General features: G+C 39.2%; 1 protein-coding gene across 3 annotated transcripts in view; it reads right to left on the bottom strand.

The window, feature by feature from the left end:
- Positions 1-18,476, bottom strand: part of agla (amylo-alpha-1, 6-glucosidase, 4-alpha-glucanotransferase a) — a 36,181-nt gene extending 17,705 nt beyond the window's left edge. For all 3 annotated transcript variants that reach the window (XR_013507106.1, XR_013507105.1, XM_078287513.1), the window contains exons 1-12: positions 18,398-18,476; positions 15,155-15,283; positions 12,863-13,073; positions 11,137-11,306; positions 9,597-9,800; positions 5,612-5,793; positions 4,627-4,738; positions 4,349-4,475; positions 3,673-3,775; positions 3,347-3,444; positions 2,506-2,645; positions 783-970 (exon numbers count right to left, since the gene is read on the bottom strand). Coding sequence is in view for 1 of the 3 variants with exons in the window: in XM_078287513.1 (XP_078143639.1) it covers positions 783-970; positions 2,506-2,645; positions 3,347-3,444; positions 3,673-3,775; positions 4,349-4,475; positions 4,627-4,738; positions 5,612-5,793; positions 9,597-9,800; positions 11,137-11,306; positions 12,863-13,073; positions 15,155-15,242 (1,623 nt within the window). In the remaining 2 variants the exon portion in view is untranslated. The remainder of the gene's footprint in view (positions 1-782; positions 971-2,505; positions 2,646-3,346; positions 3,445-3,672; positions 3,776-4,348; positions 4,476-4,626; positions 4,739-5,611; positions 5,794-9,596; positions 9,801-11,136; positions 11,307-12,862; positions 13,074-15,154; positions 15,284-18,397) is intronic.
- Between the last annotated feature and the right edge of the window lie 259 nt (positions 18,477-18,735).

Consider the following 18,735-nt stretch of genomic DNA (forward strand, 5'->3'; position numbering starts at 1 on the left):
AGAAAATGCTAGTCACAGTACCGTGAGGCTCTCACTCCTGTCACTACTTTTTGTTAGGGGTGCGACGTACCACGTGGCCTAAATACCTCTTCGGATTGGCTTATGTAGTAAAATGAGATCCGTGAAGCGCAGAAGATCCATTCATGTAATATTGTGAGGTAAAGTTAGCTTGCTAAAGTTACCAATAGATGAACAAGATGAACAAGAGGGACATCTTCACAGAGGAACTTGAGCATACTCGCAAACAAAAGTGAAAACATGGTGACAGTCATGACACTTACGATGTATACCTTACCAAATGTACCTTGGTAATTACTAGGGATGGTACGATATATCGAAATTCAGTATATCGCGATACTAAAATGTGATGTGTATTGTGGGGCAGAAAAATGAATCGTGATATTATCTACATTTTATTCTGCTGTAGTAATCACAAATGAGATGGCTTGACCATCACAATTTCACAAGCTCTCCATCCAAATTATATTATTTACACTTTGTAATGACATTTTTATATTGTTGTTTACATTCTAGCAAGCCAGTACCATCACTAAAAAGATTTGTGGCTCAGAAATAAATAATTCTGCAGTCAGACTTTCTTGACTGTGAAACTTTTATTTATCACATCGTATCTTGGTTGTAACGAATCCTGAACCCCATATCGCGTATCGAAACGTATCATGAGATAAGCACATTGTCCCATCCCTAGTAATTACCAGTATGTATATGTTTATCACTTTCCCACATTACATAAGTATATCTAGTCAACTATATGATAATACCTCAGCGACGTATAGGGGTGTAGAGTGGCAGTTGTCCAGTCTGACTCCGTGGAAATACTTGGCTGTGATCTCAGTGTATTTCTGCATGTGGGCCCAGAGGTAGGGGCAGTCCTCAGGCCCGTTGCCGTAGCGCAGTTTGACGCTGTCGCCCCAGCAGATCAGCTCCCGACGCAGGTACACATTGGAGCCTATAGGGAGGGAAAGATACACATCAGTATAGTGGCGTCAATTCACACTTCAGTCAGTTCAGTTAAGTCAGCATGGAAAAAGAAACTGGTGCTCATTGTCCTTGCAATTCTCTAAATTACCTTCAGATGTTTTTTTTTACATCGTTGAACAAGTGCAGTGTCGGCGCTAGAACAAATATCCAGGGGGGGGCAAGAGGCTTATAGCGGGGGGGCACCAAATTACTGGCAAGTGGCAACGTAGTCGTGCATAGTGAAAGTGAAACCATTCGGTGGTATGCTCCCCAGGAGAAAATTTTAAGAAAAAATCACAAAAATAGTGCATTCTCGTTGCTTTCCTAATAATCTGACTAAAAACACAAGGAGAAATCACTTAGGTGTAAATAAATGCAAGGACACGCACGTTTTACATTGACCGAAATGTTTTACTCAAAACACACATAAGGTAACACATAACGAGGTCACACCAAATTGACAACACAGACAAAATATCCAAATAATCTCACTCTGTTCGTATTTGCAGACTGAAATCCAGGGGCATGGATTTTCATGGATTTGCATATACCAAATAATTACGCCAGTCAGTGGCCAGTATGCACACGATAACAATGTTATTTAGGCCTACACAGGCTTACATAAAAGTTCACTTAAGTAGAAAATGCATTACCATTAGAAGAGCTCTAGTCTGCGACTGGAGGTGCTGAACTTGAACAACTTAAAACGTAAAACGACGACGCAAAAACGTAAAGCGTTAGGTCACAGCGTTGTAAAAGCTAAAGCTTTACATTGGATTTCAGATTTTCAGTCATTTACAATGGATTTCAGTCATCGCTAGACTTACACTGATGGGAGAAAACACTGACATGCTTTTATACAAGTGAGGGGGCACAGTGAATGAAGTGGGGGGCCACTACCCCCTGGTGCCCCCTCGTGAAGCCAACACTGAACAAGTGTAACATTTTTTCGCAAGCGGCTGTAATCTGATTAATAAGATAATATAAAATGAGACTTTAATGAAACCCCAAGGGGAAATTGGGTCATTGTAGCAGCAAATAGAAACTGGATACATCAAAGAAAAATAGAAAATAAATAAGAATAGAGCAAATGGTGGGTGTTTAACATTTACCAACCAACAAATACAACACTAGCGTGTGTTCAATAGAAATGTATGAATAAAATGTATGAAAAAATATAAATTAAAGCATTGTGAGGGTGTGCAAAATAATACTGAGACAAAGAAAAAATGAATGAAAATATGTACAACATGAAAATATATTTAAAAAAATTAAAGGTATGCAGCGTGAAATAAGTGAAAAATTACAGAAACGTCAAATATATGCAAAATATAACAAATGAGAAAGAATATGCTTTTTTACGGTAACTACAGGATTACAGTCCTCAATTATTTTTAATCAGATTCATGTAATCCGATCACATTAATCTCCTAATATGTTAATCCCCTGCCTGAATTATGTTTATCCATTTCTGTCTATTTATTCCTCTGTCTTTACTGTTATTTGTTTGTTTTGTTTGTTTACCCGGCTCGGCAAAGTTGCGCAGCGGGTCGTCGCCCATCACCCAACCGTTGTGAGCCAGGAAGTGACACATCTTGTCTGGCTGGTCCAACAGCAGCATCTCCTGCTCCAGAGTCATCTCCTGATATGGGAAGGTGAAATACCTGAGATGGACAGATAAAAACAAAAAAGGACACCGACTATGGATAAGAAGTTCAGTAAATAAAACGTCAGATTTTCCCCCCTCCTCCTTCTACTATCAGTCCCTCCCTCCATCAGTCTTATTTGGGTGTTTAGTTAATTAGTTGTCAAAGATGGCACATTAAAGGCAGAAGGTGTTATTCATAAAACTCAGTGGCAGGGTTAGCGTGATGTTATGGGCTGAGACATCACAATAGAGTGTTTTCATTCATAAACATGAATTTACTTGAGTTTTACGGTTTGTATTTCTACAGCACCATCACCCCCTTTCGATTATTTGCATGTTCTGTAAGCACAAAAGCCAAAAAATACCAACTCCAGTCAGACGGTTTATTAGACTGGCATGGGTGTTTTCACAGTCTTTACACTAATGCCATGTTCACGTCATATCGGAATTGCTACAACTTGGGTGCTCATTCAACCATGGCTGCACTGACTATATTTATAGGACAATGACTGTTGGGCTGCATTCACACAACAAACTTACTGCAAAGCACATTCAAGTGCGTTCAAATTAAAACTCAGTTGCGATTTATATAGTACAGACACAGGTTAACTTTAAACTAGCATCCACAGCTTGTTCAGTCTCAGATACTTTTATAAAACAGGTGTAAGCACAACTTGAAAAATAATAAATCACATTACCCATTACCAAATCCATTACCTGGTAACCAGAGGGTTTTTCCTGCAAACAGGGCCCAGTTTGGGTCCATGGTCGGCCAGACGCTCGTACACTATGTTTCCCACAATGCAGGTGGCAGCCTGGGGGACAAAAGAACGTGGTTGATAATATCTAAACTAGTTACAAACTAATTAGTAACAACTTTTGTGTAACAAACAATCCACTCCAGTACCATAATCCCATTTGCTCTTGGTGTATAATACATTACCCACAGTGCAGTTCTGTATGCTACTGCTCTCTATTCAACTTGTTCATATAAATGACATGACCAATCCTCCTCCTTGGTGCTACATTACCCATAATCCTACCTGTTCCTGATGCTGGTGCACGATGTGGTACTGCTCTCCGTTCAGCTCGTTCACTCTCTGTCTCAGCCAACCACAGCACTCCTCTACATGCTGGGGGAAGGAGCTAAGGACAGAGATAACATACGAGACGCAATATAGTTACAGTGTATTCTGTGTGCCAGCTTTTACACTGTACTCATGTCAAATCGGAATAATAATAGAAACGACTTGCCAGGTTTCTTCTTTAAGCTTGTGATAATTATTTTCAGATTTTTCCAATGACAGTTAATGTCTTTTTCGTTTTCTAATTTATGTTTCATAGCTAACACTGGAATACCAGCAACAAACGAAAAATCCAGCAAATATTTTAGTTCGCATTAGTAAACATGGTTAACATTTTAAATGTCTGACATGGATTCATATGATGAACATTATGCAATGTGTCCAATTGCTTGAAAATCTGTGTTTCATTCCTTGCACTTCATAGCAGAAACTGGTGCCGCGCTTCAAGTGGTTTGCTGATTTTTTTCGTATTGGACACGTCAGATAAAATCAATAAAATCAACTTAGAAGTTAAGAAAAACAGACTCATTCTCAAATCAGCAGCCACAGATTTGTGAAAGAATACAAAGACCCATACAAACTGTCAATTCATATAAAATTGAGGAGATTTTAACAGTGACAGTCGTGGTCGGACCTTTGAGGTACGAAGGTCTCCAGAGCAGAGTCCATGTCCACCGTGTTGCCATAGCGACGGTAACTGGGGTCTTGGATGATCTTCAGGCCCTTCTTCCCTCCAGTCTTATTATGGTCTGGCTTGGTGCCTTCAAACGCACACAAACAGAGACTCAGGCTATGTAAGACATTATCTGAACTAACTATCTTTTAGCAGGTTTCTGAACTGTTCCAACCATTATAAAGAAAGGCTCTGAATGTTGCTGTCCTGCAGTAATGTTTCTGCACTGATCTACACACCATTATTCAGCAGAGTCCTGAACTGCTCCACAGCGCTGTCCACTTTGACCTGGTAGAACTCCCACAGTCTGATCTGAGGATACACATCCTGCCACAGCACACTGCGGACGGCCTGACACACACACACACACACACACATATGGAGACACAGGGACAGGTAAACATGCAGCCAAACACACAAAATTATCATTATCATTACATTAGCCCGTCATTACTATCTCATTCATGGCAAACACACACACTCTCACGAGGTGAAACTCAGTTTTAAGTAAGTTCATGAACAGTCAGCCAGCAAAACCGACTGTGCTGTTTACTCATAATGATTTAATTGACTGTCCTTCATTTTACTTCAATTAGTCTGAAAATCATACACACTAGTCATGTAACATATACTCTACAATGTAAAGCAGGGGATCTGAGACAATATGATGTTTCTGTGTTCTTTGTCACCTCTTTGAGGATGTAATTTTGCCTATCTGCAACTAGTAATGTAGAAAGCCTGAATGCCGATGGCGAATATATTGTATATTCCAAGTCAGATGCAGACTCTTCATTGAATCCAGTTAAGGTAAGCATTGATAAATTAAAAATTTTCTACCATAGTAAAATGCAATTTGTCTACTGATGAAATGGATTTACATAATAATGAGGTAAATATTGGTCATTTGGACACGCAGTGCAATCGTTGGGCTTCAGAACACTTGCTGTTTGGAGTAATTTTATGGTCATTTTTTGCCCTTTTTGGAACTCTAAAGAACCAGTTCCCAGCCACTTCAGTTGTTTTGGAGAAGGCTGACATGGAGCTGTGCTAGCTAAATCGCTGTGTGTTATGCGGACATACAAACTTCACCTGTGTTTCAACTGACATGACATGAGTGACAAGATAATGACAAAATCTTCATTTTTGTGTGAACTACTCCTTTTAAGTGTGTGATATCCAGTCTTTTCACAGTCCGTTCAGTAACTTAACTGTGTGTGAACTCACATTCAGATGGGCTTCATCAGTAATATCAGCAGGAAGTCCTTTGGCAGTGTAGCGTCCGTCTGCCATTCTGGTGGTTAAATGCCAGATAGCTCTGTCTAAGACCCAGGCTGGACGCAGGTGGGGAGAGTTCACCAGGTTATAACCACACTCCGGATGCTCCTTTATCCATAGACTGTTAGCCGCTACATAGACAGATGGATAGAGAGAGAGAGAGAGAGAGAGAGAGAGAGAGAGAGAGAGAGAGAGATCGGTTAACTAATTGCACCCTGTTCAGGGAATACACTTGCTGCCAAGAATTAAGGGAGAGAAGAAAGAGAGTTAGAGAGTTTTCTTCAAAGCTAGGACAAATCACAACATTATACTCTGTCTCTCAGGGGCAATTCTCTAAAATTGTATTAAAATGGCAAATTTGAATAAGATTTAATTTTCACACTCCATTTGCATCAAGAATGCACCATTTGGATTATACAGTTTCTGATGATTTTTGGTGCATTGTCACAATTTAAAAAGTACCATGGGCATGTTTTTGTGAACTTTGTGAACAAAAATTGACGAAAAATAACTTCCATCATCAACTTCTGTGAAATAAGTCTCATACTGCAAGTTCAATGAGCAAATCATAAGCTACATTGGGGTGTCCATCAAAAACATTATAAGTGCATCATTTAATGTATGCAATAAAAACAACAGAATAAGAATAATTTTTTATACTTTCCTTGTCACCAAATTTTGTTAAAGATGTGTGCTAACTGAAACATATTTTGGACTTTTTTAAATTTTATCCTCGTCTTTATGTTTTCCTCTTGTTGTAAAGTGCTTTGTAAACTGTGTGTTTTAAAAAGTCGCTATATAAATAAAGTTTTAATTACTGTAAAATTTAGACTTTTTAAGGACCCACAGACACCCTTGACAGTCAGTGACAGAGTCAGTCAGCCAGAAAAATCAGTAAGTCACCCGGTCAGTCTGTTATTAACCTTTAGATCGGGTTCATTTGACCATTTGACCTTTTCTGGGAAAAGGGGGGAGGGATGGGGGGAAGACTAGAAGGGAAAACTAGGAGTAGACAGTATTTAACCCAGGAGCTTTAGCCTGGTATCCTTTCATTTTGAACCTTTGGACCTTTTGTATTATATCAATTTTATGGTACTGGTATTCATTTTGTAATGTCTTTCTTGGCGCTTATACCTATAACGTGCTCTCCTCGATTACTATTAATACATGAATCTTCCTGGGTCACAGGGTTTTATCTTAATCTATTGCTTTGGTGCTGTGGTTCTGACAAAGTAAAATGTTTTGCACATATTCTGAGCATGTGTTGTACTTCTGTCCTTCAGTGATGTCACTTTCCTCTCGTTCCTGTTCCTCCTTAGGGCCGGTAGCCCTGCTCTATGGCTTGCTGCCAGGGTGGCTGGACTGGACTGTCTATTCATCGAGGCCAGTCTCTGGTTTAGCAGGCTGCTCACACACTACATACTTCACAGTGTGTGTGTGTGTGTGTGTGTGTGTGTGTGTGAGAGTGAGTGAGAGTGAGAGAGAGAGAGAGAGAGAGGTGGTATAATGTGCTTTGCCAGTTCTCTGAAATCCACCACAGTCTGTCACCCAGACTTGTACTCTACACTGCAAAAACATCTTAAGCTCATTTTAACAAGTAATTTCATCTTGAAGTGAGTCTTAAAATCTTACTTTACTTAAAATGTGAAAAAAACTGCAATTTGTTTCAGCAATTTTCTTGAATCAAGTGACATTATCTTGATACTAGTAGGGTAATCTGCCTTATTTCAAGATAAAGTTAAATGGCCCCAATGGCAGATGTTTTCTCTTGTTTTAAAGGGACAGTCAACCAAGTTAAAAATCTTAATTTTCTTATTTAGTCTCAATCTTGAGTCCTATGTTCATCATCCACCAAGATCTGAGCATTGCTAACATTCAATAACTGTAATAAAATGGAGCTTTTGCATGTTGCATTTTCTATAGTGATACAGTTCAAGACAGCTGCTGGGCATTCTCTCTGCCCTTTGGTCAAGCGAGCTTCACTCTACACTGGAGAGAGAGAGAGCGCCGGCTGCTTAGTGGGCAAACTTTATAAACTCAAAATCTTTTACACAAAACACAGCTCTGCTTGCTCAATCTTGTAACTAAAACATTTGGCAGCAAAAATAATTTTTATCAGCATAGATTAGCCGTTGCGGCTAAAAACAAACATTGCTGCAAACCTCGGTCGAGCGAGCTTCACTCTGGACTGTAGAGAGAGCGGCGTGTTGAGGTTGTGTTCTGATTGGATTTCCCAATCGGAATCTGCAGCAAAACTGCTCGCTTGGCTGCTCAGAAATCAACTGATCGGCTTTTCTCAGTGTAGAAACGACTTCAGATTCTTTGTTTCGTGTCGTTTTTTACACCCAACAATGACTAAAAAAAGTTTTAATGGGAAATTGCATATTTTGATTGGCTATCCCTTAGATTTTAAAGGGGCATTAAATAATCAACTTCTTTCGTGACCAGTAAGAATTGCAACAACATTGACAAGTCTCTGGCATAGTTTACGGTGGCCTGTAACAAAAAAACTAAAAAATAAAGTCACATGATCACAATAGAAAGGAGTAAGCTACTAAGCCAGCTAATTAGAGCAGAGATCCAAAAGAAACATCTAGTGAAATATCACAATACAAAATACCATAATAATAATATTGCTTATATATTGTTTTTATATATTGTTTTGGCTTGAGAATGAGGCTTTTGTGCTATGGGCAGTAAAAATTTTATTGTCCCTTTAAGACTGAATAAGAGATAAAATGGCTTGTTAAGATGCACATTTTTACAGTGTAATACAGCTACATGTACTAAAAAGTCCTGCAGTCCTTCAGTCTATTAACTAAACATTGGCAACAATGAACATAGCTCTGCTCATAAGACCGGTACTGGAAAATATCTTTGGCTATATACAGCGCATTTGATGCTGTCTCATATGGCATCAATTATCTGGACTTATCAGTTATTGCCTATTATCTTTCTCATACCCCTCTCATTGTTACATACTGCATGTGTTGATATTTTTTTAGAATTATAATTTTTCACCTTTTTCATAATACACACATTTCACCATCACACTTTTGTCTCACTGTTCTGCTGCTGCTGATACTACTGCTGCTATTTCGCACATTCTGTTAATGCTGGAATCAAGACTTTTTGCTAATTTTTCATTCATACATTTGTACTTAATATATCCGAGTGTTGTCGGTTGCGGCTCCATTCTTATTTATATCGTATTCGTCTCTGATTTTTCATATTACTATTTGCTGCTGCAATGACCCAATTTCCCCACGAGGATCAATAAAGTGTCATCCAATCTGATCTTGCCCCTTTCAAATAAACCAATGAAAAACACTTTGTATGGAATGAGGCCAATGAACTGTCTGAACTGAAAGGTCGATGGACTAGTGACCCTGCTTTATCGCAGTCACCTCTGGTTGCTTATAAGCCTGTTCAGCTCTTTGATCTTAGACCAGGATTGGAATATATTCACTTTACATGGTGCTCAACTGGACCACACACATCACATAAAGCAGTATGACTGTAAACTACATTAGTGATAAAGGCACAGTTCCCACACTGTGGATGATGTAAAATTGAATTACTTTTCCATGACTTTTTGTAACTAACTGAGAATGCTTCCATGACCTAAAAATGTTCATCCTTCCAGTTTTCTTAATGCTGTTTTTCAGTCTGGTTTCCACTCCAGTTGGGCTGAAAAGCATCTAATGGAATGAATGTGTTGAACAAGTTGGATAATACATTCTGCTGTATTCCTGTACAGTGACCCATTTGTAAAATTCCCTGATATTCCCGGACTTCCCCAGAGAATTTAGCAAATTCCCTGACTTTCCCTGTCTTGAATACAAATCCTCAAACCTCCATGATATTCCAGAAAATCCATGATCAGTGGGAACCCTATAAAGAGCATACCACACACACACACACACTCACTCACCAGTGTGATTATACACTACGTCAGTAATACACAACATGTTCCATTCTTTCTTCATCTTCTCCACCAGTGCCCCCACATCTGTCCAGTTGTAGCTCTGCCCCTGCGGGCTGAACTCGGGGTTAAAGCTCAGCTGGTCAGCCAATGAGTAGCAAGATCTGGATTCTCCGAGGGTCTGCAGCGGCGTGAAGTGGACCATGTTGTAACCTGGGAGAGAACGACACACAGAATGGGTTAATGAAACAGACACACACACACACACACACACACACACACACATCCTGGATTTATAATGCAACAGAAAGTCTACATCTAAAATTCCAAAACAAAGCTGTCGAAACCAGACCATTTCTGTCTGAACATAGCTAATGAAAGTCCTGAAACTATAAATGAGCAGTATAAAAAAAATGTAGTATTAGTTTAGTTGATATATCGAAATTCAGTATATCGTGATGCAAAAATGTGATGCGTATCGTGGGGCAGAAAAATGAGTCGTGATATTAGCTTCATTTTATTCTGCTGTAGTAATCACAAATGAGACGGCTTGCCAATCACAATTTCACAAGTGTCAGAAATATGTGTGACGTTTTCAACAAGCAAGCAGTGAGTAAACTTTGATAGATAGATAGATAGATAGATAGATAGATAGATAGATAGATAGATAGATAGATAGGTAGCACTTTATTAGTGAATGCAGAGTCCAAGAAAGTTTAATGCTACTACTACTACTGCAACTACTACTACTAATAATGATAATGTGAAACTGTATTGATTCCTGTAGGGAAATCCCCCCTCCCCTACCTGCACACACAGAGCCAGGGTAATGATTAATCAGATCGCAGCCATCTGAGTTCAAGGTGAGGATGAACAGAACGTAAATATAGTTCAGACATTCTTACAAATCTCTTTGTCTCCTTTTCTCTTTCACACAGGAAAGCTGGTTAAAAGAGCAGTCTTTTGAAAAGAAGATTGCTTTTTTGTCTTCCTGGTTGCCAGCAAGCCTACGGAGCCCAGGGGTAGCAGGCCCATAAGCAAAAGAATATATTTCATGGTAATGAGCTCTAAGTGTTGATGATACAAATCCTTTATAAAGTTGTCTAACATCTGTCCAGTCTGTATATTAATGGCACTAGAGCCCATGAGCATACAGACAATATTCTTGTCAATAGTTTCTTACTAACAATAACACCACAGCGTTGTCAGCAGGCAATGCCTTGAGTTTTTTACCTGAAATAAAACTTGATTAACAAATCTCTATCCATTATACCCTTTCAAAAGCCTGCTTCAACTAAATACAGCATGGTAACTACTTTGAATGGCAGGTAATTGAGGTTTGAGGTGTTTTTGAAAGGCCTTCTGCCTCTCTCTCTCTCTCTCTCTCTCATATAAACACAAACACATATGCTCTCTCTCTCTCTCCCTCTCTCTCTCTCTCTCACAAACACATACACTCTCTCTCTCTCTCTCTCTCATATAAACACAAACACATACGCTCTCTCTCTCTCTCTCATATAAACACAAACACATACGCTCTCTCTCTTACCTGACTCCTTGGCGACTCTCAGTCTGTCCGGCCAGTCGTCCAGGCATCCCAGACATTTGGACAGGTATGTTTGGATGGTGATGCAGTCTAATGACAGGGGCTGGTCTTCTGCTCCAACACGAAGGACAGGGTCAACTACGATGTAGCCTCCACCTGACCGCTTTGTGTCTCTATGGACAAAAGATAAAATAGCTAAGATACATTATCATATATCATATATTTATCTATCTACAGTCTAATGACGTGACTGTTGTTTCAATACAATTAAAGTAATAATCCGCAACACTTTTATATAAATAAATGTTGATTTTGCTACTCTCTATCGCCAATTGATATAACACAACAGTGATTTAACCTATATTCATTCATTCATTCATATACATTTGCTGTTCTAAACATCTGGTGTCTGGTAGCTGGTATCATCCTAATTGCTCTGCCATGCCCAGCTACTATCATGTTAATGCATTACGTGCAGTTATATCAGTCTTACATGATTTTATGTCAGGGTGTATATAGTTTCAAACATGACCAAATTAGCATCCATATGACCCTGCTAGTTATGTCATACAGTATAGATTGCATTCTCTTGTGCAACATTGCATCATCAACTGCATTAAATCAAATGCTTACTGGAGAGTTGCAAAATGGTTACAGATGGGAGGTGTCTAAAGAAGTAATTATGCTAGGAGTTGGCTTATGAGTCAGGTTATGTTTTTTTCCATAGCTATCTCTGATTCGTAGTAGTAGCAGTAGTAGTAGTAGTAGCAGTAGTACTAGCAGTAGCAGTATTAGTACTAGCAGTAGTACTAGCAGTAGCAATAGCAGTAGCAGTAGTAGTAGCAGTAGTAGTAGTACTAGCAGTAGTACTAGCAGTAGTACTAGCAGTAGCAGTAGCAGTAGTAGTAGCAGTAGCAGTAGCAGTAGCAGTAGTAGTAGCAGTAGTAGTAGCAGTAGTAGTAGTAGTAGCAGTAGCAGTAGCAGTAGTATTAGCAGTAGTAGTAGCAGTAGCAGTAGTAGTAGCAGTAGTAGTAGTAGTAGCAGTAGCAGTAGCAGTAGTATTAGCAGTAGTAGTAGCAGTAGCAGTAGTAGTAGCAGTAGTAGTAGTAGTAGTAGTAGCAGTAGCAGTAGTAGTAGCAGTAGTAGTAGTAGTAGCAGTAGCAGTAGCAGTAGTAGTAGCAGTAGCAGTAGTAGTAGCAGTAGTAGTAGTAGTAGCAGTAGCAGTAGCAGTAGTATTAGCAGTAGTAGTAGCAGTAGCAGTAGTAGTAGCAGTAGTAGTAGTAGTAGTAGTAGCAGTAGCAGAAGTAGTAGCAGTAGCAGTAGTAGTAGCAGTAGTACTAGCAGTAGCAGTAGCAGTAGCAGCAGTAGTAGTGGCAGTAGTAGTAGTAGTAGTAGTAGCAGTAGTACTAGCAGTAGCAGTAGTACTAGTACTAGTACTAGTAGTAGTAGTAGCATCGTCTCATCCACAGTTATACATAATAGCACACAGTATCCGACTGATATAAGTTATAGGTAAATGGGGTATTTTAAGATAAAACATAAATCAATACCTTCCTGAAAATATAATAGATTTTTTTCTATATTGATGGTTGCTTGCCTTATGATAACTGACTGTCTTTTTAATTTGCCGCTACATCACTAGGTAAGACCCAGCTATCTTGAGGGCAACAGAACAACCTATTGTTCATTATCAAATCTGATACAGAATGCATTATCAGGAGGGTCTTACCCATGTCCAAAGTAGTACTGGTAGGATCCGGCTATCTTGAGGTCCAGACAGCAAAACTTGTCAGAGTCGTCCTCCCTTCCTGTCGGGTTGTTCCACGGCAAAACCCGGAAGGTGTGGCGCTCGAACCGCTGCCCTTCAGCTGGGTAGTTGGTGTGCACCGAGACATTCCTGCCCTGGAGACTCGGGCCGAGGCGGAACTGAAGCTCAAAACCTGAGGAGGGAGATACATTTTGATTTTACTTATGTCCAGATTTTTAAAAATACAGTGTAGAGACATATTACTAGTATGCTTAATATGTTTATGGAAGTACAATTTCATCTTGTTTGGGAAGGTTGTCCCTCCAAGTTCCTCTTTGCATCGATGAACCAATTCTTTAATTCTATATTCCAATTTACTTGACTTCTTTGTACTTTTGTGCACATACAAAAGAAGCAAAAACAGAAAACGTTTCACCTTTGTCAGGGTTCCACATGAAAAAGTATATAAATTAAGAGCATAAGTACATTCACATACATTTACATTACTGCAGATTGACTACAGTCATTTAGGACTGATTCAATTAGGACTGACCAAAGTGTCTTAATTTCTTTTTACAAATCCTCATAAGCAGAGTAATACAAGAGCATACACACACACAAACATATTCAGACAAATACCTGTGCATGAAAACACACTAAAACTCCTAAAAATTCCCACTAAAATTGACTTTTAGGTTGTGCAAAGGTTGACATTTTTCTAACATTTCGAAAGATTTCTTTTTGCTGTTGTTTTATCAGTTGTATGACACCGTTGTATGACACCGTTGCACTGCGCTGCCTAAGTAGGTGGAAAGAAATTTTTATGGACAGAGATTTTCCTCAAATTCTGAAAAATATTAAAACTATATTATGTTTAATATAGCTATGGAAACAAAGTGGAATTCCTCCACACACGCATACAGAGAGAAGGCTCTGCTGTTCTCAAATAAACAAAGGGAATATGAAGAGGTGAGCAGTTGACTTGGAACAGTGAGCCGTGGCGAGATCCTTCAGAATCTGGAACATGACAAGTCTGTCTATATATAGGCCGGTTTAATAGCCAGTGCACAAAATCCCTATCAGGTTCAGAGTGCTGTAAATGTCAAATGGTACACTTACACTTTCCTAGACAACTATCTGCTCCTTCCTGCTAGTAGATCCATCAGGCACTTGGATCTTAAGTCAGGGTAGCTGAGAGGAGACTTAGAATGTGCGGAGGTAGGGGGGGCCGATATGGCCAAAATATCATATCACAACCTTTTGAGGCAGTATCACAATCCATGATATGAATCACAAAGTGGATATGGAATGCTACTTTGATGCTATAAGGCTACTTCCAATGAGGGAGAAGTAAAAAGTGATGGTATTGCTGCACATACAAAGACGTTTGGAGAAGTGCGAGATTGTCGACAACAAATGGTCCTTAAGCTTCATTAAATGTGTGATTCACTGGTTATTATCCTGTCTTCGGTTCAACTGCTTTCTCACTTTAAAACAAAGCACCTGAAAACAGCTCTCAGGTGAATCAGGGAGTGGTTGGTGTGATTGGGAAACCAAACTGACGGGGCAAGCGTTCAACCACAAGTCTGATGTGAACAAGCCCAGACAGATAATACAATATGGAAACATACATGTAGATATAAGTCAGATATATCTCTGAGAGTAGTAGTTACCTTAGATATAGAGTAGATAGAGAAGCGGTTACCTTGGTCTAGCCTGAAGAGGGTTCTATCTAGACTCCCCTATATCCAGACAGACTACAGTAGGGTTAGACCGATGTGTACATTTGCCAATACATCTCCAATATTTGCCTTTTATTAAAAATTGGTCAATCAGTGTCGTCCACCTCCAATATAATGGATATAATGCAGTTTGTTTGATTACATATTTATTGTATAATTGAACAATACTACCTATGGGAAGCCTTAACCTGAATTGATTCTAATCTTACATCCTGCGAACCATAAAATTCTGGGTGAAACATTGACTAGGTGGAATTGTTTTGCCATGAAAATGGTCAAATTTGCAGCTGATTATTGGCACAAAATATTGGCTATCGGCAGCTTCAACTCCAAAAATATCACTAACAGCATCGGCCATATAGATGGAATCCTCTTTAGTACTATACTGTATATGGAAGATGAAATAGTTGTTAATCAATTACCATTGTCGAGTCTGAACAGCCACCCTCTAGTTTTTGCAAACAACAATACATCCAGACATTCAGTAAAGAAGTGGAACACAGATGGGACAGTTGATTAATGGAAGTGTTACCTTGGTCGAGCCTGAACAGAGTCCTTTCTAGATTCTCCTTGTCGTTGAGCATAAGGACTCGGATCTGCTTCAGGTGTTGAGGCAACATCTTGGAAAGATCTCTTCAGAACTTACTGACCCCTATCCCTCCTGTAGAGAGGAGAAGAGAGCTTACTCAGCAGTAATAACCTTTTATCTCCGATGAAACACTTTTTCCATTGGTGTTGCATTGGCATTCGTTCACATTGCGCTAATGTTGTGTGATTGTGAGATTCAATTCTCAATGGCTTATAAGTGGTTTGTACTGAACCTCTTATTTTGTCCTGAGGTCTTGGTCATTGGTCAAAGTTATTTAATCTAGTATTGAATCCTGAAATCATATTTTTCTTCAAACAAGGGAAGAAATCCATTGATGAGATAACTTCCCTTGCTTCCAATGCAAATCCATTTTCTTGACTCAAGTGTGGTTTTCTTGATAGTAGTGGAGTGATAACGATACTGAAGAAAAGTGAAATCTCAAGAAAAGTGAAGCTGCATTGGAAACAAGTGGACTTATCATGTCCCATTGGCAGAATTTTTACGTGTTTGAAGAAAATTAAGAATTTTAAGCAGGGCATCTGCATAGTTCAAGCACAAGGTCTTACACACACACTCACAAAAGCTTGCATTTTTGGAGCATGTTTTTGTATCTTTTTTAAATGAGCATCATAGCCTATGTGGATTGTCATTCTAGGATTTTTACAGGAGTCAATAGGAATATAAAGGGGAGATGTGACTAAAGAGGGTGAGAAGGGTTAAACAACGTTTTTTAAGCAATGAGACAATTGAAACATGGGTTGTGTAAAAGGAGGCTGTAACTCAGTATAAGGAAGTTAGTCCAAATACTTTGCACACAATGTACTGTATTTAGGCTCAGACAGCTCAAACAGACAATAACTGCTGCTAAAAATTGATTTTGGCTACAACTTTTCCTCAGATTTAGCTGGAGCAGTCTGTTCTTTCCAAAGTCCAAAAGAGTTCAAAAGCAGGAGCATTGAGGCTTGATTTTTGTCAATAAAAAATATTAAATACATAGTTTTTACTGGAAACACAAGCATTTACAGTAAGGATCACAGCAGCCTAATCATTAAACTTCGACTGCAAATGGTAGTCTGTGAAGTTTAACTTTTGGCATGAATGCTTGAAGCCCTAGTAGGTATGGAATAGGTGTTAGCACAGCAGCCTACATTTCAACATTGATAAGTTAGACCCAAAACCAACGAAACTTCAGGCCAGAGGCAAAAGTAAATAAACCCACAACCACTTTAGCCTGTTTCAGCATCCAGCGGAGGGAAGTCTAACTGTAACACTTGCCTTACACAATCAAATTACAAAAACAAAGTGGCTGGTTTTTGTGTAATCTACGGTGTGCAATCTGATTACAATTAGGCTACAATTTCTGGGACTACAGTTGAATTTTTTGATTAAATCACATTAAACCTTACTGACCTCCATTTGACTTGATTTAGTTCCAGGGAAACCATACAGGAATATTTTGATTGTTGTTGTTAATTTAGTATTGAATTGAATACCTGTCTATACACTGTACATGCAGATAGTGGTGAGAGTGAGACCTATGATAGGGATGGGATGATAATCGAAATTCAATACATTGCAATACAAAAATGTGACAATAAGTATCATGGGTCAGAAAAATGTATCGCAATATTAGCTACATTTTATTCTGCTGTAACTGAGACAGCTTGCCCATCACAATTTCACAAGCTCTCCATTCAAATTATATTATTTGCACTTTGTGATGACATTTTTAAATTGTTGTTTACATTCTAGCAAGCCAGCATTGCTAGAAAGATTTGTGGCTCAGAATTAGACATAATTCTACACAGTCAGACTTTGTTGTCATGGAACTTTTATTTATTACATCGTATTGTGGTTGTATTGTATCATGAACCCCATATTGTGTATCGAATCATATCGTGAGATAAGTGGTCCCATCCCTAATGATTAGAATAGTCAGTCTTATACATTCTATCTAATTAGGATAATTTCTGGTGAATTAAATTATAGTGAAATTAAACTATTCCTTGGACCCCTGGAACCACAGGCTGTATTTAGTCTAGTTTTTCTTAAAGACGGATCCAGGGACCTCCAGGGATCCTTGAAGGATAGTAGTTGAACTAGTTGAAGGCCAGTGATTGGCAGGTCACTAGTACAGTAGCCCAGTCATGCTGTCAGAGCTTTAGGTTCAGTTCTGCAGAGTGGAACCATCAGATCTTAGCAGGTAAATGCATCCACAGTCACTGAACTCCACTGAACCCTCCCACTGAGTCTGCGCAGTGCTTCAGTCTGATGATAACTCACAGGGGGACAAGGTCAGGAATCCAGCCGTTAATGTCACACTATCTATTTATAAAACTCTACCGACCACCGTTCAGTTTGTTCGGTACACCCGGTCCACACCGAGACCAACTGACAGACAGAGATATAAACCTACAGTCACGTAAAGATGACAGTTAATTAGTCGCCAACAGCGATGCAGGAAGTCTCGCAGTAGCATATTATACACAGTAGGCATAGGATAGCCCCGGTACGTGCCGTCTCGCATGGAGAGAACGTAACGCCAAATGCCATTCAAAAGTCTGGTGGTGTAATGTTGCTTGCTTATCGGCAACATACCCCACAAAATATAGTTAACTCAAGACCTAGCTAATCCTTTTAATAGGAGCCATTCTTCAATTCGGCATACATATATTCTGCCATATACCACTTCTTCCACCAAAACACACCATGGTGGGCGGTACCGAGCGGTGTAAACTTATATTTAAAGTTGAATTTTTATTGAAAGAAGCACTGCCTGGTGGATTATATGTATGCCGAATTGAAGTGTGCCGTCTTTAGATTTAGAACAGATCATTAGTCATGTTTTATGAGGCATACCTTTGCCGCTAAGCAAGGAAGCATTTAACAGACAGATTTTTGAATGGCAATTGGCGTGAAGTTCGCTCCACACAACAGAGAATGTATCGGGGCAAGGATAGAAAAAGGGCATTAGACTGGAATAATTAATAACATAGTAAGACATTACATTAAAGCGTCAGATTAATATATAAACTCTTCTCAGCTGTAAACTAATAGCATATGTTCCGACTTGACAGTAACTGTAGCGTTACCTAATACTCGATACAGGTGCAAACTCGTAGCTTCATAGGGTGACAATTTTATACGGTAATGTAAAAGCATGTTGAAATGTCCATTCTTAATCACCTGTCAGTTGTGTCTTCAGTTCGTCAAAGCAACAGGAGGAGAATAGTTTGCTGTAGCAGTTACAGCCCAGCTGTATTTTTCCTGGATGGAAGGCAGGATGGTAACTGTCAAAGGGGGCGTGGCCCGCAGGCCAAGAGCCACTACCGTAATGACCCGAATACAACGGAAAACATATTATGTAATTCTATTAAACTGACTCCACTAGAATGGTTCCATTCCCTCCTGTGTTGCCAATACACTCGTACACTGCCATTCTACATGCATACAACATTTACAGACAGAAAAACAATAACTTTCAGGAATTACAGGATGATTTTTCAGCAGTATAAGCATACAAA

Source organism: Centroberyx gerrardi, chromosome 13 (assembly GCF_048128805.1).
Source record: "Centroberyx gerrardi isolate f3 chromosome 13, fCenGer3.hap1.cur.20231027, whole genome shotgun sequence".
NCBI classification, from domain to species: Eukaryota; Metazoa; Chordata; class Actinopteri; order Beryciformes; family Berycidae; genus Centroberyx; species Centroberyx gerrardi.